This window comes from Sorex araneus, chromosome 2 (genome assembly GCF_027595985.1).
Source record: "Sorex araneus isolate mSorAra2 chromosome 2, mSorAra2.pri, whole genome shotgun sequence".
NCBI lineage: Eukaryota > Metazoa > Chordata > Mammalia > Eulipotyphla > Soricidae > Sorex > Sorex araneus.
The window spans coordinates 55857131-55884705 of record NC_073303.1 but is presented as its reverse complement, the minus strand read 5'-3'; the positions used below and the strand labels follow the sequence as shown (position 1 = coordinate 55884705).

Here is a 27575-nt window from a genome sequence, read left to right as displayed (position 1 = left end):
CTTCCTGTAGTCGAGGGAGAGAACCGCTTCTCCATATTACAGAAGCCCCCTCCCCCTTCTGTTGGGACTCCCTGGGGGCTCCACTGGCAATTTGTCATTTGACATGAAATTCTTTCTTTATTTTCGGGGCTGGAGCAATAGCAGAGGGTAGGGCGTTTGTCTTGCACATGGCCGACCCGGGTTCGATTCCTAGCATCCCATATGGTCTCCTGAGCACCGCCAGGAGTAACTCCTGAGTACAAAGCCAGGAGGTAACCCCTGTGCATTGCCGGGTGTGACCCAAAAGGAAAAAAAAATTATTTATTTTGTTTTTGGGGCCACACCCAGCTGTGCTCAGGGCTTACTCCTGGCTCTCCATTCAGAGATCACTCCAGGCAGCCTCAGGGACCATACGTGTGCTGGGGATCAAACCCTTTGTGCTAGCGCTCCAGCCCCTAAATTCACTATTTAATAGCTCATGCTACTAAAGGATAAATGGCCCAGTCCCCAGTGGCAGACTCATGTCCCTCCTTCTGTCCCTATTATGTACCGCTTGAGAAAAGGTGTGAACAACCTGTGCAGATGAATGATTAAGCAATACATTTTTATCTTTAGCTGACATTTTATTAGAAAGATTACAAATGCCTAGATTACAAAATATACATATTGCTTTTTACACTGAAAATTAAAAAACATGAACTTTATAAAAGGATAGATGTATTCACAAACTACAAATGGAGATCAGACCTTTTGAAAGGATGTAATCCAGCAACAGGGGAAAAAAAAAACCCGATAGGTCTAATGACACAAAAATTTAAAACTTACATATGGCCGAAAAAAATCTAAAAATCACAAAGTAATTCTAAAGATGAATTACACATTGGATATAGTTGTACTTCCTGCTAACATGAAGGTTTCTTTTGTTTTGAGTTTTTGGGGCACACCTGGGGACGCTCAGGGTTTACTCCTGGCTCTGTGCTCAGGAATCACTCCTCTTGGAGATTATGGGGTTCTGGGGATGGAACCAGGGTGGGCCGTGGGCAAGGCACGCGCCCTACTCACTGTCCTACTCCTCTGGCCCCAAGGGTCTTTAACTTACGGATGTCTGTACGTATTATTAAGAAAAAGATAATCCAAAGAGTCACGATTAGGAGTAACTTTTTAAAAGAGAGAACGATTTTAAAAGGAGTAAAACGCTTGCACATGTGCTCGAATTTCATTCATAATTGGGGAATACGTACAAAAATAGGATTCAGTTTCTCCTCACAAGATGACAAAAATTAAACTGCCGGACGAGGCCCAGATCAGGAGAGGGGCGCGTGCGCCAGTCCCAATAAACAGCAGCTGAGGAGCACAAAACCAAACAAGGGGACAAAAATACTTGAAAGCAGCTCCCTGCTAAGGAAGCGGGGCGAGGGGCATGTGCCCGGGGCTGGCCTTTCAGGGGCAAGGGGCACGTGCACGCATGCAGCCGCCGACAGGAAACGGGCTCCCGAGACCCGAGTGAAAATGTAGGTGCCGGAGCCATAGCACGGTGGGTAGGAGGCCGCCTGGCACACGGCTGGCCCAGGTTGAACCCCGGCACCCCATGTGGTCATCTGAGATGGCCAGGAGTGACCCCTGGGCACTGCAGGCCCCAAACAAACAAACAAAATCAAAGAAATGAAAATGTATGCCTGTAAACATGCACTTAGAAATAAAGAAAAGGGCTGGAAGGCTCGACTGGTGGAGGACAGGACTTTAGGGTCCACCGCAGTCCTTCCCGCCAGTCCTTCCCAGAAACCGTAACTTCTCATACCTGAGGCCGTCGTGCAAAGGAGAGGGAGGCAGCGGGCGAGCTCCAGTCCAGCACTAATTTGTATGTTTTATGTTTCTTAAGTAAGGACCATTGTTTCAGTAGGGGCCGCATGGCGGAGAATCAGACTGACCCAGCCCTGGCGTTCTTGGACTCGCTATCAGGAAAGCAGAAGGACTTAGCACCCGCGCTCAAGGCTGACATAGCAGACAGGACCCGAAGCACCGGAGGGCGGAGGGCGGAGCCTCTTCCACATCAGAATTTAGGCTTACGGACAGTTAATCCCGAGCAGCAGACGCACTTCACTGACATTCGCACTTCACTGACAGTCGGAACCCTGTCTCTTCACTGGTGACTTAGGACCAAGTGTGTAGGGCAGCGACCAGAGCGATCCCCAGTGTCTCCTCGGGTGCAAGTACTCTACTCCACGCCCCGGGTCTGCGTCCCGGCTGCTTCAGAGGCTGGTCTCCGGATGAGGCCACCGAAATAAGCAGTGATGGTCTTCAGCTTATTATTAAGGAAGTTCTGCTCTATCTCCACTTGCCCTCCAAGCCCAGCCAAGGAGGCCACCTTCAAAGAACAGAGAGAAACCACACGTGATCTTCATGATGAGCCATTTCCTTCATACGTACGACACAGAAGAGTCTGGCTTTCGCTTACGTCCCTCAAAGAACCAGGCGCTCAGCATCCCCATCTACTCTCCAGGTGAGAAACCGCTGACTCGCGTGGCGGGAACACTTGCCACCTCAGCCACCGGATACACGGTGGACCCCGCGGCGCTGGGTCCCGGACTCATCAGGAGGGCAGCAGAGGACTCAGAGTGAGAGAGGAGACCGCCTATTTAGTTGCTACTTTTGGTCTTGGGACCACACTGGCGGTGCTAAGGAGTCACTCCCGGAGGGATCCGGGGGATCCTACGGGGTGCTGGGTTGGACCTGCACTGGGTCCGCCGAGCGAGGCAAATGCCCTCCCCATTGCACTATCCCTCCAGGCCCAAAAATGTCATATGAAACGGTCAGCAGGGGGGCCGGAGAGACAGGACGGTGGGTACTGTGCTTGTTCTGCAACCGAATGCCTTGGGTTTGATCCCTGGCATCCTGTACGGTCTTCGGTGTGCCGCCAGGATGAATTCCTGAGCACAGAGCTAGGAGTAAGCCCTGACCATTGGCAACCCCCCCCTTTCCCCCCCAATAAAGCAGGTTTATTCATTAAGCTAGAAAGATGAACTCCCTTTTCTAAAAACTTAGGCTGAAACATCTCTCTCTCTAACGTCTCTAAAGTCTCTCTCTCTCTCTCTCTCTCTCTCTCTCTCTCTCTCTCTCTCTCTCTCTCCCCCCGGACCCGATGGGTGTTTTTCTGGTCTTCGACTTGGACCATCTACAGAGTTTTTCTCGGATGTCCTTAAAAGATATGAAGGGGGAGAGGGAAAAACCAAAGCCAAGAAGAGACAAGCCAGAGAGCCCGGAGTGGACGAGCGAGCTCATGCTTTCATAGTCGGGTCCTCCCGGCCTTTCCGACAGCCCCAACGCTGCCTCGTGAGCAGGGAGCCCCCAAAGGCGCAGTAGCGGCTGCAGCGGGAGCCCCCAAAGGCGCGTGAGCTCCCCGGAGAAGCTCTGCTGGGACTCCACAATCCCCCACCCAACTTCTCAGGCCTGCTCGGGAGCTGCCCCAACGCCCGGTCACTTCCCAGGGGTCAGCCCCGAAGACAGCAGTGAGGAGGCCTCGGGCAGGGCAGGGCGGGACGGCCAGGCAGCGGGGACAGGGAGCAGTGACAGTGGCCGCCAGAGGCTCCTCTCTGCGCAGGCAGGACCCTGCTTGTGTGTTCTGCAGAGGGGCTGTTGGCCTGGCCGGGTTAAAGGTCAGAGCCTCTGGGCCGGCCCGGCGGGGGTTCAAGTTCACAGTGCTTCACTGGGGAGAGACATTTTACAGTAACTCAACTTCCTCTTAGGAAAAAAGTCACAGTCACAGAAATAGGGAAGTACAGAGGTCACGTCAAGGTTCACTCTGGAAAGGAAAAAAAAAGCAGCGCCCCCCCCGTAACCATGGCAACATCCTCAAAGCCGCCCCGCGCCGCCCCCCCCTTCTTCCAAAAGGAAGCGATAAGGACGAACCCAGAGCCGTAGAAGCGGCAGCTGAGGTCAGTGCCACCGTGTGCTAGTGAGGGGGGGGGGGCTCGGAGTCACGCTGGGAAGTCAGTGTCCCGCCAGGCCAGTCGGGGTGGGGCTGTCGGCAACAGGGGCATTCTGAGTCTGGGGCTACCCCCTACAGGAGCCGGGGCTCAACGCACCCAACGCCCACTGAGTTAGTTCTCCTGCCTCGGGCTTTGGTCTATCTGCGCCACTGTTTTAAATGAAGTGGTCCCTGTTTTGTTTTTTTTCTTTCTTTTTTTTTTGCTTTTTTGGGTCACACCTGGCAATGCACAGGGATTACTCCTGGCTCTGCACTCAGGAATTACCCCTTGTGATGCTCAGGGGACCATATGGGGTGCTGGGAATCGAACCTGGGTCGGCCGCGTGCAAGGCAAACGCCCTACCCGCTGTGCTATCGCTCCAGCCCCCTTGTTTTTTTTCTTTTTGGGTCACACCCGGCGATGCTCAGGGGTTACTCCTGGCTCTGCACTCAGGAATCACTCCTGGCGGTGTTTGGGTGACCATATGGGATGCTGGGAATCAAACCTGGGTCGGCCGCGTGCAAGGCAAACACCCTCACCGCTGTGCTATCGCTCTAGCCCTCCAGAGAGCATCTGGTCTCAAGAGGTCCCTGTTTTAAATGAAGCTGCTGGTGGCCCCACACCAAGCCCAAGCACAGGAAGTGCACATATATCTCTAGGACCCATATTTGGTTTTCATCCAGTGAGTGGCCCACAGCTGCCCAAATTCTTAGAATCTCCCAGAGGTTGGGAGAGTGATTAAGGTGTCTCCTGCTGTGTTTTATCTTCGAGGGGAGACGTTTGGGGGAGCACCTAGCAGCCCCCCTTCCTTCTGCTGGTTTCTATGGAAAGTAAGCACGTGACGAGAAGGCTGACACATACAGTTTCAACCCCCCGACTCCTGGGGTTAAAAAAAAAAAAAGTACTGCAGTGGAGACAGTGTACGGGAGGCTTGCCCGCCTGCCTGCAGCTGACCTGGGGTCTCTCCCCTGCACCCCGAGGGTCCCCTGAGCACTGCCAGCCCAACCTGATTCCTATACATCGGATCCCCCAAATGCTGCCTGCACTGAGGAACCCCTCTGTCTCTCTCCCGAGCACCCCCAACCCGGGGGCAGCTGAAGGACTGGACACAAGGAGGACGCTGAGGCAGCACAGGGTGTAAGGCCTTTGACAGACGGCCAACATGGGTCGAGCTCCAGCACCCCACAGGGTCCCCTGAGTCCTGCCAGAAGTAATCCCTGAGTGCAGTAGACCCCGAGAACCATAGGGTGTGTGTCCCCCTCTCCCTGCAAAAAAAGGGGGAAAGAAAACAATAGAGGAAAGCTCCAACAAGGAAATAAAACCATGAGAAAACCCCTATTAGAAATCAAAATAAATGAAATAGAAAGTAAAAATAAGTCACCAATTAAATTAAATGAAAAAGAAATCAATGAACAGAAGTGCATAGAACTGAAATTACATAATAGAGGAAAAAGCAGAATGAAAGCAGCAGAGGAACAAACCAGTGTTCTAGCAGCCAAGAACAAAAGAAAAACAAGAATAAAGAAAAATAAGACAACGCTAGAAATAGGGGCCTAGAAGGAGACAGAGACAGGGGAAGAAGTGTTAATGCAGAAAACTACAGCCGAAAACTTCCTCAGTTGAAGCCCTTTGGTCTCCCAGAGGCAGGAAACGCAGAGATCTGATTAGAACAGACCCAAGCAAAAACCAAGACGACACGGTGCAATTAAAATGGCAAGGGTCAGAAACAGAACGCAGCTGGCAAACCCAAAACATCTACTTACTACGGAGCCTCCGTACGAGTCTCAGCACACCTTCTCCAACGAAACCCTCCCCCGAGGGGGAAGCCTCTGAACAACAGTATTTCATCCAGCTGTGTCCTCATTAAAACTCCAAGATGCAGCACGCAGCACGAACATCACAGACAGAGCAACAGCCAAAGAAGCACACCGCCAATCCAGTGCTGAGATGCTGCCGGAGGCATGAACGTCCCCCTCAGAGAGACGAACTTCAGCAACATTCCGAAGGCACACGCAAAGGTCTGCTGAACCGCAGTGGTCTGAACCCAACAATTCAAAGTCTATATGACGGGATGGAGTGAGGTGGGAACTGACCCAGCCTGCTGCTGCCTGAACTGCCATGGTCATCGCGAGCGCAAAGGAAAGGCTAGGAGACAGTCACTAAGCAAACTCGAGGCTAGAAAACCTACGTCAGACAAACTAGAGTCTAAAAGAAAGTGTTGGAATATTTCCCCTTTTCCAGCTGCCTTCTGGAGTTTTGTCACAGAAACCTAGCTGATCTTTGACCCGAAGTACTTAGGTGCTAGCCAGGCTTGACTTGACATTGTAGATTCCAGGCTCTGGCCCAGCCTAGTCTTTGGGATGTAAATTTCAGGTGCTGTCTAGTTTGTAATTGACATGTGGATTTCTTGCTGCAGCCCAGCCCAATCTTTGGGATGTAAATCCGAGTGCTTTCAGCCCAAGGAAGGCTTCGGTTTTGGTTTTGTATCTTCTTTGGGGTGGGGGGGGGGCCTAGATTAACGGCCTGCCAATACAAGAAAATTATGTTGCCTCAATGTTCTTCCTGTAAGATCTTTTGGTGCCTTTGGTGAAGTCAATGTATTGCGCCCTTTGGAAGTGCCATGATCAATAAAAGGGGTTCGGAGAGAAGGTGAGGGGCGCGAGGAAAGTGTATAGAGGACGGAGAGTGTATAGAGGGAAGACTGGAATAAACTGCAAGTGAGACCAACTATCTTGGCTCTGTTCCTTCCTTCGCCTGCCACATTATCGCCATCAACCTCCCTGGGGTGGGGGAAGCGGCCGGAGGCCGGAGAAACAGCGCCGCTGCCCTAGGCCCTGTGCCTGGCTCGGTGTGGTGAGGCGTCCCTTCCCTCGCCCGCGCCTTTTCTTTTTATTTTTATACAGAAAGTAACGAAGAACAGAGAGACAGTGCAGCGAACAAGGCGCGTGCCTGCACAGCCAACCCAGTTCCATCCCTGGCACGAGCCGAGAGCAACAGGTGCACACCCTCTGCTGCAGAAACAAACAAACAAAGCACCCCCAACAGAGAGGCCCCCCCCAAACAATTAAAGATAATGAATAAAAGATGGACATTATGCAGCGGTCAAATGATCTACTGATGGACACTTGACACTCACTCCCGTCTACCTGGCAAAGGACCAGAGCAGGGAAGGACCACATGCAGTGGGACTAAAGAGTCTCACGAAACCAAGGGAACGGGAGCACCTCAAGTACACTCTCAGCATGACACGCTCGAGAGAGGGACAAACCACAGGCGAAAAGCTGGGGGAACACTCACGCGCCTGGAAGCGGAACAGGAACTACTGAGCAACCCCGGGGTCAAAGGGAAGTCGAAGAAGAAATGCAAGATTCCCAGATAAAGTGAGAATGAAGTCACAACATACCAGAACTGATGGGATAGCCGGGCTGGACCAAGAGGAGTCAGGGCACACAGGTACTCAACAGGAAATGAGAACAGGGCAAACAGACAACCTAATCTCACAACAGAGGAATCTAGGATAAAACAACAAACGAAGCCCAAAGAAGGAGGGAAATAATAATAATAATAAATCAAGTAGAAATTAACAATATGGAAAAAAAATCAGTGAAACAAGAGCGACATTTTGTGTGGCTTAGTTTTTGGGTCACACGCAGAGGTGGTTGGGGTACCCTATGGGGTGCTGGGGACCAAATGAGAGTCTACTGCATGCAAGACAGGTGTACGAGTGGGGCTGGAGCAATAGTACAGCGGGGAGGGTGTTTGCCTTGCACGCGGCCGACCCGGGTTCGATTCCCAGCATCCCATAAGGTCCCCTGAGCACTGCCTGAGTGTAGAGCCAGGAGTCAGCCCTGAGCATCATCGGGTGTGACCCAAAAACCAAAAAAAAAAAAAAAAAAAAAAAAGACAGTTGTACGAGCTTCTGACCCCAAGAGCTGGGTTTTTAAAAGAGTGAAATGATTAATATTGACACCTCCGGGGTAACACTCACAAAGGAAAAAGGAGAAAACATCTGATGAATCAGCTCAGAAATGAAAGGGGAAAAATAACAACAGACATCTTAGAAATAACCTAAGAGGCAGGTAGATAAAATTCTAGAGCCCTATAACTTCTTGACAGGAGAAAGGAGAGAAGCTGAGTTATAAATAACCTCTACCCCCTAAAAGACTAGTGTGTGGGGATGGGGGCGAAGGGGGGAGAAAAGATGGAGGTTCACCAATGAGTATTCCAGAACTTTCAAGAAGGATCTTTCTTCCATCCTTCTCAAGCTCTTCAATGGTCCCAACTCAACAGTCAAAACTTGCTGAGAATATGACAACACTAGAAAATTTTCCGAGAATATTCCAGAAAATAGAAGGAACTAGAATTTTCCCAATCAGTTTCTATGAGATCAGCACCTTGACATCAGAAGCTGATAGTGACACAGTCACTGTCACCCCGTTGCTCATCTATTTGTTCAAGCTGGCACTAGTAACGGCTCTCATTATGAGACTTATCGTTACTGTTTTTGGCATATGCAATATACCACAGGTAGCTTGCCAGGCTCTGCCGTGAGAGCTCGATACTCGGTAGCTTGCTGGGCTCTCCGAGAGGGGCGGAGGAATCGAACTCAGATTGGCTGTGTGAAAGGCGAACGCCCTACTGCTGTGCTATTGCTTCAGCCCGACAGTGACACAGTGAAAAAGAAAATTTCAGACCAATATCCCGAGTGCAAAGACCTTCAAAAATGTGCAGTGATGGGCCAGGGGAGGAGACAAAGGGTGGAGCGCTGCTCGGCAATTACAAAACAACGATTCCAGCCCTGCAACACCTTGATACAAGAGAAGAGAAAAGCTGTGAAGTGTGTCCTCCAGGAACGGAGCTGGATCAGTGAGGCAGAATGGAGAGCTCAGAGCTGAACCGTCAGATTTACAGACAGCTGATCTCTGACAAAGCGCCGGGCGCAGAATTTCAACAAACGCTGCTGGGAAAACTGGACAGACGCACGCAAAGAAATAAAACTAGATCTATATCTTGACATCATCCACAAAAGTTAATTCAAAGTAGATTAAAGACCTTGAGATTAGACCAGAACCCATAAAATACATTACACAAAACATAGGCAGAATTCTCCAGGATATGGGCCCCAGATGTGTCTTCGATGATTTAACTCCACTGGCAAAGATAACAAAAACCAAAATAAACAAACAGAAATACAGCAAACTGAGAAGTTTTCACAGGGCAAAAGAAACCTGGGCTAAAATGAAAGGGCACCATCCTGAATGGAAGAAAATACCTGTACTGTAGAGGGGAGGGCGGAGGAGCATAAAAATAAAAAGGGACACAAGTTCAACGGGCGCCAACTTCCTCAGGGATGACACGGAGACGGAAAACAGGCACAGGGAAAAATGTTTATCATCACTGATTACCAGGGATATGCAAAAAAACAAACCAAACCGAACCAAAACAGTGAGATTCCACCTCACACCAGGGAGGGCGTCTACAGCAGAAAGCCTGGAAACAATTAGTGCTGGCGGGGAGGTGGCGAAGACTCGACTTTCCCTCACGTGGGCGGGGGCTGCTGGGGTCAGGCGCTCTGGAGATGTCTCCAAACGTCCTGAGCTTTCCTAGGACTCTCTGCAGCTCTACTCCGGGGCATCTACCCCAGAGCACAAGGACACGGGTGTGACTGTACCCACACCCCCCCATGACCCACATAGCAGCTTCTTCCACAGTCCAGGTCTGGAACCACGCAAGGACCCAAGGACACAGGAGCAGATGGAGACATGGGGGCAGCAGGCAGGACGGAATACTACGCAGCAAAGAAAAAGGGTGGGCTTCTACAGCTGGCTGCGCCATGGACAGGGCGGGAAGCATGCCAGGCAAAGTGAAGTGAGTTAGGAAAAAAACAGAAGAAAGCTCAAGGCCAGATGACCTCACTTGAGTGCAGAGTACGGGAAACCGAGGAGCTGACCAGCCCAGGGAGGCAAATCCCGAGACAAGGCAACTGCAGCTGGGATGTGAGAGCCGGAGGGGGTGGGGCCAGGCTGTCCTGGCACTAAGGGGGAGTGGAGACAATGATACTTGGGGGCTGGCAAGCAGGGCACTTGCCTTGCATGCGGCTGACTGGGGTTCAATCCCCGGCACCCCACAGCGTCCCTGGGTCTGCCAGGACTGACCCCCGAGTGCAGGGTGGGAGGAAGTCCTGACCATCGCTGGGCGTGGACGCGAACGTGAGGCCCGACGCTCTACAAAAGTAATGAGTTAAAAATGAACCCCCAGAGCCGAGTCTGGGGATGGCCTGGTGACACCAGTGCCGTTCCTGCAGGACGGTGATCCGACCCCCGTACGACGGACTCAGCCCAGTACGACGTGTCTGCACCCGGCAGGTGCCGCCTACCGCTGTTTTCCTGACCGATCAGGAACGGAAGCGACCTCGCGAGACGTCTTTATGCTTCTTTTTGTTGTTTTTGGGCCAAACCCAGTGGTGCTCAGGGCTGACTCCTGGCTCTGCACTCAGGAATCACTCCTGGTGGTGCTCAGGGGACCCTATGGGATGCCGGGGATCGAACCCGGGTCCACTGCGTGCAAGGCAAACGCCCTCCCTGCTGAACTATGTCTTGGGCCCGGTCTTTCCGCTTCAGTCCCTTTACCCTGATTTCCATCTCCGCCCGGCACATCGGTCGGAGCACTCCGGTCCTTTGCTGGTGTCTCGGCAGAGCGGCAAGGCCCTGCCTGCCCCAGGAGCCGAGGGAGGAGGCAGGTCCCAGACCTTCCCCTGGGCCGACAACCTGGCCTGCTCACCCCGGGGGTGCTGTGAGGACCAGACAGGAAGGCGGGAAGCCCTACAAGCACCAAGTACACGCCTGTCCCACAAGAGCCCGGCCGAGCCTCTGAGTTGGGTACAAACAGGGCAACGTCCCTCCAGTGGGACACGCCCCCCGGGGGCCCCAGGACACCGTGCTGGGGATGGACACAGGTCCCACTGCTCAGCGCACTGTGCTCCTCACAACCCCCAGGGCTTCAAGGCAAGACCAGGCCGTGTCGGGGTGAGCAGCTCTGAGGGGTGTTACTCCGACACGACCGGATCCAATCAAGTTCTGAGTCCTTGGGCCACTCCTCGGACCCGCCTGCATCTGGCACTGTCGCTGCGGGCTGACTTTAGGGTCCCCCACAGATACGGCTCTAGCTGTGTCGGTACCGCCACAGATCTGACAGTGCTCTAACCGACCCGAGTATCTGGAAACAGCAAGGGCCAATTTCCCACGGAATAAGCACAGCAGGCACCATAACTCAGAACTACTGGCAAAGGGAGCAGTTGCAGGGGCTGGAGCGACAGCACAGCAGGGAGGGCATTTGCCTTGCACGCAGCTGACCCAGGTTCGATTCCCAGCATCCCGTATGATCCCCCGAGTACCGCCAGGAGTAATTCCTGAGTGCAATGAGCCAGGAGGAAGCCCCCCAGAAAGAAAAAGAAAAAGAGAGAAAAAAAGAAATCAGCGGTAAATTTTTTAGTGTATTTATTCAAAAACCGTACTATTAAAATATTTCCCAATTACAGTGCTCTCTGGCAGTCTTGAAATTTATAGTTTTAATTATTCCAAAAGAAAATGTCTTGTGTATGGCAAGTTTTAGAAATGTTACCTATAAATAACTGCTCTCACTTACAAGGAATTCCCTCCCTCCCTAATACTAGAAACGTGATAACTGTTGCTTCCAGGGACATCTCCCTTCTTTGATGCTGCTGAACTAGTAATAATTAAAGGAAAAAGAGGGAGCCGCAAGAAGCTGTTAACTCCAGAAAGATCTCTTAATCAAACCTAACATCAATTTCTATATTTAAAGACACAGCCTGAACAATCACAGGATACGTTTTACCTATGGTATCAGGCGCATTTGTAAATATTTTCCTGTCCTATCAGGAAGTGAGAGCCTGACCGAATGTTATCTTGATGTCAGGGGTGCGTCTGCGAGACAAAAGCCAGACACTGCTCCATCGAGAGCTCCTGGGTCACTGAGCACTGAGGGGGGAGGTCCGGCCCCCGTCCGGGCACGGACACACTGGAAGGAGAGGCAAAGCACAGTCTCGCCAAGCACGGGCGTGGCACCTTCTCCCGGGCGAGCCACGAGAGGAGAGTCTGGAACTGAGCCAAGAGGCGGCAGCACCACAGGAAACCCCCGAGCCCAGAGGTGCTCCCGGCCCCCGGCCCCGCCAGGGATGCTCCTCGAGGCGTTCCCTTCAGGGCGGTGCCTGCACGGGAGGGAACCGCCTTCCCTGCGTCTGCTGCCGACTCAGGAGGACCGTGGCTGCAGGCTCAGGCAGGAGGGGCTATGACAGCTCGGTGCCTGCCAGAGAAACCACGAGATGCGAGAGCGAAGCGGATAAAACAAGTGGACGCCGGGCTCTGCAGCCGACCAGTGACCAGTCTCCCGTTTCCAGAACGATTCCAGAGTGAGCGCACTCGTAAAAACACGCTGCTTTAACTGTAGAGCAAGAATCTAGAAAATGAGGGTTACCTGCCCCAGGAAAAAAGGGAGAGAGAAACGGAAGCAAGGCATAAGGAGTCCCACAAAAACGGACTTCCCAGACACAGAAAACAATCGGCCCTCATCTGCGGAATGGGAAGATTACAAGGTGTACTTGACAGAATCCACTCAAAGCAGAAACGAACAGTTCTTTACAGATATTTCTACGGAAAATTACTGTCGGAATCTCAAATAGCGGATTCATAAGCCATCCTAAGTGTTCCTTAACCCAAGGTCGACTTCTTTGCAATTGCTTTCTCTGAAACCGGGAGATCAAGACCTGTCTGCCTTTACTGAAAAGCATCCGACATAAGGCCTTCATTTTTAGAAAGGAAAGTTTAAACTAAGAAGCTTCTGCACCTTGAAAGAAACAGTGACCAAAATACAGAGAGAGCCCACAGAATTAGAAGGAATATTTACCCAATACCCACCTGATAAGGGGCTAATATCCAGGATATACAAGTCCCTAGTAGAATTGCACAAGGAAAAAACCTCCAACCCCATCAAAAAATGGGGAGAAGAAATGAACAGAAGCTGCCTCAAGAAAGAAATACAAATGGTCAAAAAGCACATGAAAAAATGCTCCACACTGCTAGTCATCAGGGAGATGCAAATCAAAACGAGATATCATCTCACACCACAGAGACTGGCACACATCAAAAAGAACAAGAACAACCAGTGCTGGTGCGGATGTGGCGAGAAAGGGACTCTCCTTCACTGCTGTGGGAATGGTGACTGGCAAGGCCTTTTTGGAAAACAATATGGACATTCCTTCAAAAACTAGAAATTGAGCTCCCATGTGACCCCGCAATACCACTTCTGGGAATATATTCTGAGGGTGCAAAATGACATCTGTACCCGTATGTTCATTGTAGCACTGCTCACAACAGCCAGAATCTGGGACAAACCCGAGTGCCCGAGAACAGACAATGGTTAAAGAAACTTTGGTACATCTGTTGCACTGTTGTCCCGCTGTTCATCGATTTGCTCGAGCGGGCACCACTAACGTCTCCATTGGGAGACTTGTTACTGTTTTTGGCATATCGAATATGCCACGGGGAGCTTGCCATGCTCTGCCATTCGGGCAGAATACTCTGGGTAGCCTGCCGGGCTCTCCAAGAGGGAGAGAGGAATCGAACCCGGGTTGGCCGTGTGCAAGGCAAACATCCTACCCGCTGTGCTATCGCTCCAGCCCTTGGTCCATCTACACAATGGAATACTATGCACCTGCTAGGAAAGATGAAGCCATGAGATTTGCTTATAAGTGGATGGTCATGGAGAGTATCATACTAAGTGAGATGAGTCAGAAAGAGAGGGACAGACATAGAATGAATGCACTCATTTGTGGAATATAAAGTAACATAGTATGAGACTGACAAGGGCTAGGAATATTGCCCCATATTTGGCAGCCTGCCTCATGAGCTGCAGGAGAAGGCAGCTGGGATGGAGAAGGGGGTCACTGAGTCAATGATGGTTGGAGGGATCACTCAGGATGGGAGATGTGTGCTGAAAGTAGTAAGGAACCAAACATGATGGCCTCTCAGTATCTGTATTGCAAACCACAATGCCCAAAAGTAGAGAGAGAGTATGGGGGAAACTGTCTGCCAGAGGCAGGGGGAGGGTGGGACGGGAGGGACACTGGTGGTAGAGAATGTGCCCTGATGGAGGGATGGGTGACTGGAACTCAAACATGAAAGCTTTGTAATTATCTCACAGTGATTCAATGAAAATAAAAAAATAAAAATAAAAGTTTATTTCCCACTATCATCTGATCTAACTTCAAACGACTATTTTTAAAAATTTCCTTCCCTTTTTTTCCCCTTTATTTTCTATGCCATTACTCCCTCTAGAGGAAGAAAGTGTGAATGGCATACTATACTTCTGAAAGGGCTTTAAAGTATATGCAACATGTGTATTAAAACTTGACTTCCTCCAATGTAGCCAGTAAAACTCTACTCATTCTAACTTTCAGAGTAACTGAACTTCGTACTATTACGCAAGTCCCAGAAAGCCCACTTAAAATTTATTAATGGATCATGTCTTACGAGACGCAGGAAGTTTATGAATCTTACAAGTCTAGGATGGAAAGTTTCACATTAGCAGCAGATATTAGGTTTATTATCAAATCTGATTTAAAAATGCATAAAGTGAGGGTCTAGAGTTCTTTTAACAGTATACCACGCAACATTTAGTTGGTCAAAAGTGCTCACGATACGGAACAGAATCCAATTCTTACTTTTCACATGTGAAGAAATGACTCGGGCTTGTCAATTTTATTTTCTCTTGTTTCAACCCCAATAATCTCAACTCTGGTAGACTATTACGATCAGTTAGGGCCCTTTAAAATGATTCCTTGCATGATTCCAAGAAGGCAGGGGAGATATGGGTGGGGGGAGAGAGAGAGGTTGGGGAGGGAGGGAGGTAGGGGGAGGGAGGAAGGAAGGAGGGAGGTAGGGGGAGGGAGGTAGGGGAGAGAGAGCCAGAGCTGCTAATTTGACCTCATCAAGATGGTGCACTCTGGGGGAGGACCTGGGTTCAATGCCCAGCGCTATACAGTCCTCTAGCCCCCTGCCCCGTGGGCCCGAGCACTTTCCCAGGGAGTGGGACAGACCCCGTGCCCCGGCTCAGGGCGCGAGGAGGGCTGTGTGAGTGGCTAACCCGGCTCCGCCCGTGCTCCCCTCCCAGCTCTGTTCTGGAGCACAGCTGTGCCGCTTAGCTGCTGGGGCCCGGGTGCAAGGGCATGGCAGTGACGGCTGGAGGGGGATGGACAGGGGGCGACACCCTCCCCGTGGTGTTCAGGACAGCTGGAGGGGCACGCCGTGTCCTGCACCCGGGCCCAGGGTGCAGGGACAGAAGGAAAGCGCGGGGGGAGGGGGAGACAGATGAGGAGCAACCCGGGGAGGACGGCCCAGAGCGGGGCCTGGGGCCGGCAGGTGGGGGCGGGAGGGGCCAGTGGGGTCGCTCCTGCAGCCCCGCACGGCAAACTCGACTTAGTCATAACAATGAAAAAGAAAAGAAAATGTCAAGAAATAAGAAGAAAGTGCTGCTGACTGAAGAAGCTGGAAAAGGGTCCAGACCCCGGCAACGTCCATGGGGGAGAAGAGCCAGTGGGACAGACCTGTGTTCCACCCACCTGCCTCCTCCTCCCCCCCCCGCCCCACGGACCCCCCCCCCCCCCGCCCAGCACGTGGGACTCTGCTGCAGGCACCAGGACAGCCCTGCCCTGCCACCGTGCCCGGCTGTGCCCGGGACGGGGTTTGGGGATCACGGAGGGGTCAGCCCCGTCGCCACGGCTGCACATGGGCAGGCCCCAAGGTGCCCTCCGGCGCCAGGTGGTCTGCTCCTCCGCGGGCGGGCTTGGGGGCGCCAGGCTCTCGAGCATGGCCAGGCCTTCCTCCTTTCCCACTACTTGGTAAGAGACGAAAACCTCCAGTGAGTCGAAACCTCCGAGGACCACAGATACGTCGCCAACGAAAAACCAACCGGACTGAAAGGGGACAATCCAGATGCAGAGAGAGGCGGGCAGAAGGGCTCAGACCTCTCCGTATCCCACGTGAGAGGAGGAAAGGAAACAGGGCCCCGGAGCGACGGCACAGCGGAGAGGGCGTCTGCCTTGGACCCGGCCCACCTGGGTTCTGTCCCAGGTTCTCCTTATGGTCCCTGAACACCGCCAGGAGTAACCCAGGAGCACTGGGTGTGCCCCAAAAAACTTAAAAAAAGAAAAGAAAAACCAACTCGGACATTTTTTACTAAGAGTGTATCTACTGGGCTGGCGGGGCTCAGGGCTGGAGCACACTCTGCACAGACACGGGGCCCGGCTCAAACTCCGGGACACACAGGCCCTGGTGACGGCACCAGGAGCTGCCCTCGCAACCGAGGGCCGAGACCCCTAACAACACATGCCACCAGAGACCGAGAAGCAGGAAAGAGTCTAACCCGAGAAACAAACCCGCTGGAAATCCAGATTGCGGTGAGCTCCCAGACAACAGGGAAAAGACAAAATACCCCAAAACGTGTGACAGAGGACTGACAACCACGTAACACTATGTCCCGGGAAGAGGACAAAAGATGAGAAGGCAGTTGGAATAACACAGAAAAATCCTCTTAAGAAACAAAAAAGAAAACCTGATGGCAAAGCTCTAAACGGAAGGAGCCAAATCTCAAGGGCCCCAGGCAGAAAGGAAAAGGCGTTTTCGAAATCAGAGCCAAACTCAGAATAGGAGAGAGGTTCCAGCAGTCGTCTCGGCATGAAGCAGACACCGAGGGTTTGCAGAGACATCAGCGGAAGCGTGAAGGCAACACGGCTTCCCGAGGCAGTTTCTGCAGCAGACCTAACACCCTAAGGAAAACAAACGACTGGATCCCGGGCGTACGGGCTGGAGAGGGAACCCGGTGAGCAGTTAAGGTTTCGTCTATTTCTGTTTCTGACACTGTCTTTAAGGGTATCCCAAACCTGCCTTCCTCAGGACGTTTTCTAAGGGCAGAGTGTGGTAGCGTGGGCGGCTTTAACGACCCTCCCGAGACCCAACCAGAGGTGGAGCGTGTCCACGTACCGCTGTGTCGGGACCGGTCCCCAACATCCCACGGAGGGAAGGCCCTGCGTCCCCTCTGCTCCCACAGGCTAAGACTTCCCCCGCGCTGGCTTACCTGGTCAATATCAGCATTTCTTGGAAGAAAATAAACAATATTATTGGTGATCTTCTGGGAAAGCCTAAAAACTTCAAAGGTGAAGAGCAATTAAGGAAAAGTCACAAAAAATGGGGGTGAATTTCAGATGGGCCTACTACTGATGCCTTTGCACCTGGCTGTGTCTTCGAACGGCAAGGGACACCCTCAGGCCCCCTGCTGGAATCCAGGGGGGTCTGGGCGGGGCAAACCCAGCCTCACGCTGGCCCGGACAGGTGAGAACTCAAGTGAAACCCACCCTGCCAGCTGCGTGCTGGGGCGTCGGAACAGACTGAACAGACTTCTGTCTCAGCGGTCTCCTGACTACTGTGGAAGCGGGAAGAAGAGGTGAGCAGAACGTCACCTTCCCAGGGAAGCTCGAAGACGAACAACTCTGGCCCCTGAACTTCGCATTTAACATCTCAGACCCCGATTTAGAAACGCTTCCCTTCCCAGCCAAACCCGACTCTTCGGGAGTGAGCCAACAGCGCATGTCTGCTGCGACTGGATCTGGGGAGAGGAGCAAGGAAGACTTGAACCACTTGGAGAAGCAGCAGTGAGCATCAGGTAGGGATTTCGAACAGTCTCCTTGAGTCTAGGGGAATTCATTACTGCCAGACAGTCATTCCAAACAACGAGTACTTTCTAATTCTTGTTTCAAGAAAACCCCACAGGAACCCAAACGGACCACTACTTTTGAGGGCAATCTCTGCTTCTTCTTTTTTTTTTTTTGCTCTTTGGTCACACCCGGCGATGCACAGGGGTTACTCCTGGCTCTGCACTCAGAAATTGCTCCTGGCGGTGCTCGGGGGACCATATGGGATGCTGGAAATCGAACCTGGGTCGACCGTGTGCAAGGCAAACACCCTACCCACTACACTATCACTCCAGTCTCTGCTTTTTTTTTTTTTTGATTTTTGGGTCACACCTAGGGGTTACTCCTGGCTCTGCACTCAGGAATTACTCCTGGCGGTGCTCAGGGGACCATATGGGATGCTGGGATTTGAACCCGGGTCGGCCTCATGCAAGGCAAACGCCCTACCTGCTGTGCTATCATCGCTCCAGCCCCCTGCTTCATTTTTCAATATGTTTTTACTGCTAAAAAAAAACTCTTCTCCCCACTTACCCTCTCCCCACTTTTCTTCTTCTCCAAAACCCACCGCTCGCCCCCTCCCCTGCAGCTGCCCACAGAACGCTCAGCCCTCCAAGGATATCCGTCCGGGGACATCATGGTCCTGATGTCGAAGATCTCCGCGGTGGCATAGTCGGGCCCCCCCCACGGGGGGCTGAGGAACACCACGTCAGCCTTCAGCCCAGGCGCCAGCAGCAGGAAGTCTCCGCAGATGAACTCGATCTTGTCCGCTACCCCGTACACTTCCGCGTTGTTCCGAGCAAGGTCGATCTTCACGGGGTCAATGTCAATAGCAATCACTGGAAGGGGCAAAGAGGCAAGAGGAGTTGGGTGACGCGGACGTCGGTCCCCCCGGAGCCCATCTGCCGGGCCTTCTGCTCACGTGCCGCGCAAGGATGCCAGTCGCTGGAGAGAGACTGTCACACACGCCAGCGAAAGCCTCACACTAGAGTTTTTATGTGAAGGTTCACCTGTGCTGCAAAAGGAAAGGGGGCATGAAGGACGTGCTTTCGAAAGTTGCCTGGGAGCCAGGGATGGCACTGGGGGTAAGGTGCGTACCTTACACACAGCTGACCTGGGTTCGATTCCCCACAAGGCTGCCAGGAGCGGTCCCTGAATGCAGAGCCAGGAGTCATCCCTGAGCACTGCTCGGCATGCCCGATCCCCCAAAAAGCAAAACACCGACTTGTACTCTTACAGGAAAGTTCTTCCAGGGCTCCTGTTACTGGGGTCAGAGCGACAATATAGTGGGTTGGGCACCTGCCTTGCATGCTGCTGACCCAGGAGTGACCCTGAGTGCAGGCCAGGAGTAAGCTCTAAACACTGCTGGCTATGGCCCCCCAAAATAACAGGAAACCAAACCAAAATAAAAACAAAAGTTTTCTTAACACAACTAGCTTTACTACAGCCAGAGCGACATTTGCTACTGAGTCAAATAACACTACCTCCCTGAGCACCATGAATGCCTGGAAAGGCATCTAAGTCAAGTCTGAAAAACTATCATCAGCATCTGAAGAAGAAATATTAAACCAATGTTTAACGAGGCATTTAGGTAGAGGGATAAGACAGCATCACGTATACTCTTAAAGGAGTATCACTGAATTTACGGCAATTTTAGGATTAGTAATGCAAGCCCCATTCTAGCTGACTCTTGTCCTATAGGACATCACTCAAGCATATCTATATGTTCACCAGACTGTAAGCGCAAGATTTTCTGTCTGGAAGGACACAGAATGCATAGAAAACTGTTGTCATGGAAACAACTATTTTACAGGAAATGCTAGTTCCAAAATTTGTGAACACTTCTGAGAAATAACGCCCTAAATAAATCAGTTGAACAATGAATACGAGCATCAATTAACATGTTGCAAAATCATGAATCCACATGCTCTTTTCCTGTTCAAAACAAACATACCTTTCGATTAAAAAAGGAAAAAAAAGCCGCTCAATCCACTACATTTACACAGATGGAAAATATCAAATATTTGCCGACAATGCCAAAAACGCAAAGAGAGACACGAGTTTCCACGTGGAACACACTCAGCCAGTCTTCGTTTCACCGGCTTTTCTCTCGGAGGCCGACTCTGCTTTCAGGTCTGTCAACCCGTCAGACCAATGACATGCTGATGACACTGGGCGACACCGCATGGAAACTGCCCGTCAGGGAACCAACAAGCGCCCGTGGCTGTTACCTTCACACGGGTTCGAGTGAGTGAGCAGGAGGAAACGCAGCCACCGCGCCCCATGCTGGACGGCTCAGAGCTGCCTGGGCTTGTGCCCCAAACACCGCACAGCCCCGACCGAGAACCTTACACCAGGGACAGCTTGGCGGGCGGCAGTGACACCCTAGTGCCAGTGGAGCAAACTGCAGAACCTGTTTGGATTCTCCACCCCGTGCCTGGGCATATGATAGTAACTAGCTGTGTGGTCATTCCACACTGCTGTTTTCTCATCGATTGATACAGTTACCTATGTATGTGTGGAAACTTAATTCAAGACATATTACTGTCTCTGTATCACTGTTGTCCTGTTGCTCATCAATTTGCTCTAGCGGGCACCCGTAACGTCTCCACTGGGAGACTTGTTGTTACTGTTTTTGGCATATCAAATACACCATGGGTAGCTTGCCAGGCTCTGCCGTGCGGGCGGGATACTCTCGGTAGCTTGCTGGGCTCTGGAGGGATGGAGGAATCAAATCTGGGTTAGCCGCGTGCAAGGCAAATGCCCTACCTGCTGTGCTATGGCTCCAGTCCAATTGAAGACATAATTCAAGACATAACTGTATCAAATAGCAGTACTCCTACATTGTTTTAAAAAAAATGTAACTAAATGCATACATGCAGCTTAAGAAGTAACCATACACATGTATGTACAGAAACACACACACACAGAGGGTTCATTATAAGCCGTGTAGACTCCTCCCACCATCACTGCCAGCTCCTCAGCCAAAACAACCAGGAGGGCACCAGGAGCTCGTCTCACGGCTGTGGGGGCTGCGACCGTGCTCTGGGCAGACACAGTACCCCCTTGGACGCACTGGAGGGACAGAGGCGGCAGGAAGCAGCTGCGGCACTCGTGGGTCGGTTTCCCGGGCAGCAGGGCACGGCAGGACCCTCGGACACACAGCTGCCCACAGCCTGCCCGGCCCCCGTGCCGCTGAACGCGCCGGCGATGCCGTGTATTTGTAGGAACAGAACAGACAGCATGTTCCGAGGGGCCTTCCTGGCCTGTCTGCCACCTCATCAGAGGGCAGGTCTGTCTGTCAGAATTAAAATAGCTTTCATCATTTCTGAGGGAAAAATCATTTTGAGCTTATAGAAACGACTTGGCTGGCGAAGACAAAGAAGAACTTGAATAGTAAATAAGTGAACTCAGGAAAAACAAGAAAATAACCATTCTGGTAGCATAGTCGCCCAACACTGCTCTTAAAATCAAGGCTAAATCCAATTTCATCATTTTCTAGCTTTATTATTATACTTTTCGGAGTCATATGTTTCCTGAGTTAACATTAGGAACTTTAAATGAGTAAATAAGATTCAGCTGAACTCAAAGTTATCACTGATATGTTTACTATAGGTTTTAAAAAAGCATCTTCTGAATGATTTAAACAATTATTATCCTAAAAATCTCGGAATTTTACAAGAATTCAGAAAGAACAGGGATACAAAAAAACAAACCCCCCCAAAAACAAAAACAACCACCAAAGTCCCCCCTCAAAAACCTCAAAACAAAACCCCAGTAAATAATTCTGGCTTCATGACTTCAAGTATATCAACTTGAGCAGAACGTTTCCAATATAACTTTGTTTTCAATCCACACGTGCACACCTCGACGCGCCAGTGTCAGTACAGTAATGCGGGCCTTCCTTCCTCACGGTCCCTAAGTCAGAGAGCAAGACATCGCCATGCCAGCTGGGCTGCCCAAAGTACGATGATTACTGAGTTCTAAGGCAGCAGAAGCTATTTCAACTCAGAGTCTCCTTTATCTATTTAGTTTTTGAATTTTACTTGTTTATTGGGCTTTCGGGCCACACCTGGCAATGCTCAGGGCTTATTCCTGGCTGTGCTCGGGAATGACTCCTGGTGGTACTCGGGGGACCACTTGGGGTCCCGGGGACAAAAGCCAAGTCGGCTGTGTGCAAATGCCTTCGCCACGGGACTACCTCTTTGGCCCCTAATGTCTCCTCTGATCTGATCAAGGTGAAGTGAGGCCAGGTCAGAAAGGTAGAGAATGGTACAGCTGGGTGCCCGTGCCCTGCTCCTCGTCTGTGTTTTAGGGCCACACCTGACTACGCTCAGGCTTACTCCTGGCTCTGTGCTCACGGATCACTCCTGGTGCAACTCCGAGGACCACACGGGCACGGGGACGGAAGCCGATCGGCCAGGCCCAAGGCAAGTGTCCTCACCTGCTGTACTACTTCTCCAGCCCCCAAATTCCTTTTATTGTTTTTGTTTGGGGGCCACACTTAGTGGGGCTCACGCCTAGCTCTGTGCTCAAGGCTTACTCCTGGCGGTCGGTGCTCAGGGCACCGACCTGGGTTCGATTCTTCTGTCCCTCTCAGAGAGCCTGGCAAGCAACCCAGAGTATCCCGCCTACACGGCAGAGCCTGGCAAGCTCCCCGTGGCATATTCGATATGCCAGAAGCAGTAACAACAAGTCTGACATGGAGATGTTACTGGTGCCCGCTCGAGCCAATCGATGGACAACGGGACGACAGTGCTGCAGTGCTACCTGTGAAAGAGAGACCATGAAAGGTTGCTAAGTAAACCCCGACACTTCAACAATGCATGATGCAAAAGACATGCTTAAACCATGACGAGGCTGGAGAGAAGGAACAGTGGGCAGCGGCTGGCTGTGCACACGGCTGACCCCGGTTCGATCCCCGCATCCTGTGACATACCCTGAGCACTGCCAGGACTGATCCCAGAGTGCAGAGCCAGGAGTCAGCCCTGAGCACTGCTGGATGTGTCCCCTCCAGAAAGAAGCATTTTTAAAGATACGCTGACTACTGTTACTTTCATTGTTGGTATTAAGTTATTAATTATATATACTGAATCTCATGCAAGAGAGGAAGTGTTTACGGCCAAGCTGAGCGTAAGATCCAACAGGCATTTCTCGTCACCAGCCGGTTACCTTTCTTTCCCGTCAGGGCGAACTGGATGGTGTTGCCCCCAACTCCACAGAAGGCATCAACGACGACGTCACACTCGAAGGACTCGCTGACACGGCCGGCGATGTGCTCTGCGATCTTCTCAGGAGTCACCGAGAACCAGCCCTCTGCAAGGAAGACAGCCAATGAGGCCACGCCGGGCGCAAACACGATGCCCTCGGCTACTTTTCCTGTACTTCAAAGAAAACTCTGGGCCTAGAGCAATAGCACAGCGGGGAGGGGTTTGCCTTGCACGCGGCCGACCTGGATTTGATTTCCAGCATCCCGTATGGTCCCCCGAGTACCGCCAGGGGTGATTCCTGAGTGCAGAGCCAGGAGTGCATCACTGGGTGCATCACCGGGTGTTTCCAAAAAAAGAAAAGAAAAAACAGAAAGAATCACCTCATTTCAAAGAGAAGTTCTTCCTAACTTTACGAAAAGAAGTCTCATTCCTAACTTCCTCAGAAAGAGAAGTTTTCTCCTCTTCTGAGAACTTCCTCAGAGGTTTGACTTTTGCCCCAGTCTTGGACACGCTTCCAACAAATGAGGAGAATTTTAATTTTTCTGAGAGGCAGAAATGAGTTTTTTGGAAAACGGAACATTGCCAACACTCCAGTCTTCTTAATAATCTCGCTCCTCATGGGGAAGCCGTGAAGTACACTCGCACCTTCTAAAATATTTTCTAAACTTCTAAAATATTTTACATTTCCTAAGGGTCCGAAGAACAAGAAACTGGAGATCCAAGAAAGTGCATTAGGAAGCCCAGAACTCTCCCATTTTCAGAAACTCGGTTCCAGGCCCACTACAGAGGAAAGAAGATACTGTCTTCCTTTCACAATTTGGGAAAAATTCCTGTTTTTCAAAAGTATGTCAGAACATGACGATGCACCAGTTTCCCTGCATTTTATCAAAAATCTAAGCAACTCCTCGTTGCCAGAACTAAAAGCTAGAAATGCCTGATATAGAAGCAGGAGTTTTCCAGTCTAATTTCTGCTCGCCCACATGACTGTGGAAATGATGCTAAGTTTCATGGAATCCCTGAAGTCCCACAGAGAGGCCGAACCACGCCACCGAACCCGGTTCCATCCCTGGCAACACTCGGCCCACAGCAAGACCTGGTATGACCCGGAGGTCCCGGGCTCCACCAGGCTGTGCTGAGACGTCCAGGAGAGGGCCCAGGCCTCTGCAGCCATGCTGGAAGATTTGCTCCCTTGCTTCCTTTATTTTTTTATTAGTGATTTATTTATTTGCTTTTTGGGTCACACCTGGCAATGCACAGGGGTTACTCCCGGCTTGCACTCAGGAATTCCTCCTGGCAGTGCTGGGGGGTGGGGGCGGGGGCATATGGGATGCTGGAATCGAACCCGGTCGGCCACGTGCAAAGCAAATGCCCTACCCGCTGTGCCTCCCCCGCTCCCTTTAAAGAAGAGAAGACCCAGAGTTAGGAAGCATCCCCGTCTGGTCTCGGAACGAACGCGCAGCCTGCACGGAGCAAGCTGGGCCACGGCTGGGGAGGGCGAGAGAACTCAGCGTTACCCATACAGACTCCTTAACCGGATCTTTCACATCTCTCTCTCTCTCTCTCTCTCTCTCTCTCTCTCTCTCTCTCTCCCCCCCTCCCCCTCCCTCTCCCTCTCCCTCTCTCTTTCTCTCTTCCTCTCTCTCAGGTCACACCCCGTGACGGCCAGGGGTTTCTCCTGGCAGTGCTGGGGCATTATGGAATGCCAGGGGTCGAACCCAGGTCAGTAGCGTGCAAGGCAAGAGCCCTGCCTGCCTTCCTACCCACTGTACTACTTCAGCCTAAATTCTCTCTTTCCTGATCTTATCAATTATTTCTACTAAGTAATTAAACTTGAGGCTGAAACTTAAAAGATACTTATATGCCCAAATTGGAAACCCCATACAAATATTGGCTGTTTGTTCATTAACAAAGAAAATATCAAAAGTATAAAATACTGAAAAAAAAAAAAGAAAAAAAAGAAAAATCTGAGGAAGTGAAGAAACACAAGAATGCAAGCTGTGCTCCTTTAGTAAAAATATTTAAGGGCTGGAGCAATGGGACAGTGGGGAGGGCAACTGCCTTACATAGAGCCAATCCGGGTTCCCGGAATCCCATATCCCTGGAATGAGCCCTGCCAGGAGCAATTCCTGAGTGCAGAACCAGGGGTAAGCCACTGAGTGTGACCTGAAATAAAACAAAAACAAAAACAAAAAACAAAAAACAAAACCAAAAAACTCCCAAAAAACAAAAAATAAAAACCACTTAAAAGATCTTATAAAGAACTTGAAATTTGTCAAAGTGGAATAAGAGCTTTGGATTACAATATTGTTAAGTGTTAAGTTTACAACTTTATTACTGTTACAGAAAAACACACTTAATTCCTTGGAAATGAACACTAAAACTGTAAGGGGCAGAGGAAATGGAATCAGGAAAACAAATAAACAAACAAACAAATGAAACCAACGAAACCACCCAACTACTCTCATTTATACAGACAGAGTAAAGTGAAAGCTATAAAATGTTGAAAACAGCTGACTCTAGGTAAGGCGGGTATCTTGTAATTTTGTAAGCTGGATCATTTAAAAATACAACTAAATGGGCCAGAGTGAAAGCCCACTTCCGGCATGTGACCAGCCTGGGTCCAATCCCTGGCAAGCAGTGCCAGGAGCCGGGAGTGACCCCTGAGCACAGAGCCGGGAGTGAGCCCTGAGCACGGAGCTGGGAGTCAGCCCTGAGCACAGTTGGGAGTGAGCCCTGAGCACAGTCGGGAGCGAGCCCTGAGCACAGAGCCGGGAGCGAGCCCTGAGCACGGAGCCGGGAGTCAGCCCTGAGCACAGAGCCGGGAGTGAGCCCTGAGCACCGCTGGGGGTGGCCCCCCACAAGCCAATCAAAACCGCGTATACACCTTACCACGGTCCAGTTTAATCCCGTCATCGAAACGCGAGAAGAGCCGGTAGCGCTGGGCCCAGTACTTGGCCAGCTCGGGCACACTGGCGACCTCGGCGGGCATGCCTCTGGCCTTCTTGTTTCTGCTTTTCTTCTTCTTTTTCTTCTTCGTCTCAGCTACAGTACACGGGGATATATAGAAAAAAAGAAAAGTGTCACTCTGCGAGGTCCCGGGGCCCGACGGAGCACTGCACCCTGGGACCGATGATAAAGACCATTCAGACGCTCCCCACACCCCCTTTCTCAGACCACCTCCCCGGAGAACAGGGGAAGCTCCAGGGGTCGCGGCGGCCCTCTGAGCCGGGTCAGACTGAGTGGGACCACAAAGCCACGCTTGGGAGCTGAAACAGGTCGCTCGGGCCAGACCCCAGGAAGGGCCCTCACAAGGGGCGCCCGGGGCTTTCACCCCGGCAAGGCCGCTGTCAGCTGGGGGTCTGCCCTCTGCTCCGAGCAGACGGCTGTCCCGCTGGTCCAAGAGTCAGGGCAAGAGCTGACACTGACCTAGGGAACCAGCGGAGCGGCCCCAAGGAAAGGGCTGGGGACACACGGGGGTGTCCCTCGGGATGGCGGCCAGTCTTACAGCACAGTGCTCTGGGATGAAAGGGAAAATCCAAGTGTCTGCAGCAGGGAGATCCCGGCCCCGGTACTGCACCCAACAAGGCGCGCGGAGCAGCAGACGCTTCTCCGGGCCTCGCACGGTCTCCCACGGGTGAGAGAAGAACTCCCCGGCACCGAAGGGCATTTGACAGTCCCGAATACCGAATGCTCGCGTCCCCCGGATCCTTCTGAAGACTGACACCTTCCTATCTCGCCCGAGGAAACGGAGCACCCAAGACGTTGATAACCTGTGCCCAGGCCACCTAGAGGCCAAGGGCAGACTCCGTGATTTCCCCGAGTGTCCCTATCTCTGCGGCACACGGGAAACTCCACGATCTGAGCGGGGCTACTGGGCAGATGAGTACCATGGACGCTCCCTAGATGGGCAGTGAGCGAGCACGGGCAGGAAGCCCACAGGCCGACAAGCATACACAGACGCCAGCGCGGGCAGGAGCAAGGGGTGTGCAGTGTGCAGTCTGCTTTGCCGGGGAGAGCATTGACGGGGGGGGGGGCCCAAATCAAAACGAACAAACCAACAAAATCAAGGTACAAATAAGGCACTTTCCTCCATGAATGAGTTAAGAAACTACGACGGATCCTAATAACTTATAATGATTTCATTAGAAAATGTTCAGTGAAACAATTCAATAACATGGAATACTGTGTCAGATAAAATATTTTTACCATAGGGGCTGGAGTGATAGCACAGCGGGGAGGAGGGCGTTTGCCTTGCCTGTGGCTGACATGGGTTCAATTCCCAGCATCCCATAGGGTCCCCTGAGCACCACCAGGAGTAATTCCTGAGTGCAGAGCCAGGAGTGACCCAAAAAGAAAAAAATACACATATTTTCACCATATGAAAGAGCCAGAAGAGCCAATGTTTCATTAGATACAAATGAAAACTATTTTTTTAAAATTAGTTTTTGGGCCACACAGGTGGTGCTTGAGGGTTCCTCCTGGCTCTGCACTCAGGAGTCACTCCTGGCAGTGCTCAGAGGACCATATGGGATGCTGGGGATCAAACCCAGGCCAGCTGCGTGCAAGGCAAACGCCCTCCCCACCCACCGTCTTATCTCTCCGGGTCCTGAATTAGTTCCCACAGGTGGGCAGGAGCGACAGCACAGCGGGTCCCTTGTCTGC

At 51.6% G+C, this 27575-nt stretch overlaps 1 protein-coding gene across 1 annotated transcript in view; it reads right to left on the bottom strand.

Annotated features, from left to right (window-relative positions):
* Window positions 1-587: 587 nt before the first annotated feature.
* TGS1 (trimethylguanosine synthase 1) overlaps window positions 588-27575 on the bottom strand; it is a 43611-nt gene continuing 16623 nt past the window's right edge. Inside the window, exons 9-13 of the mRNA XM_004602528.2 lie at window positions 25803-25955; window positions 22876-23019; window positions 18326-18542; window positions 17094-17172; window positions 588-2344 (exon numbers count right to left, since the gene is read on the bottom strand). Of these exons, the coding sequence (XP_004602585.2) occupies window positions 2195-2344; window positions 17094-17172; window positions 18326-18542; window positions 22876-23019; window positions 25803-25955 (743 nt within the window). The 3' untranslated portion in view covers window positions 588-2194. The remainder of the gene's footprint in view (window positions 2345-17093; window positions 17173-18325; window positions 18543-22875; window positions 23020-25802; window positions 25956-27575) is intronic.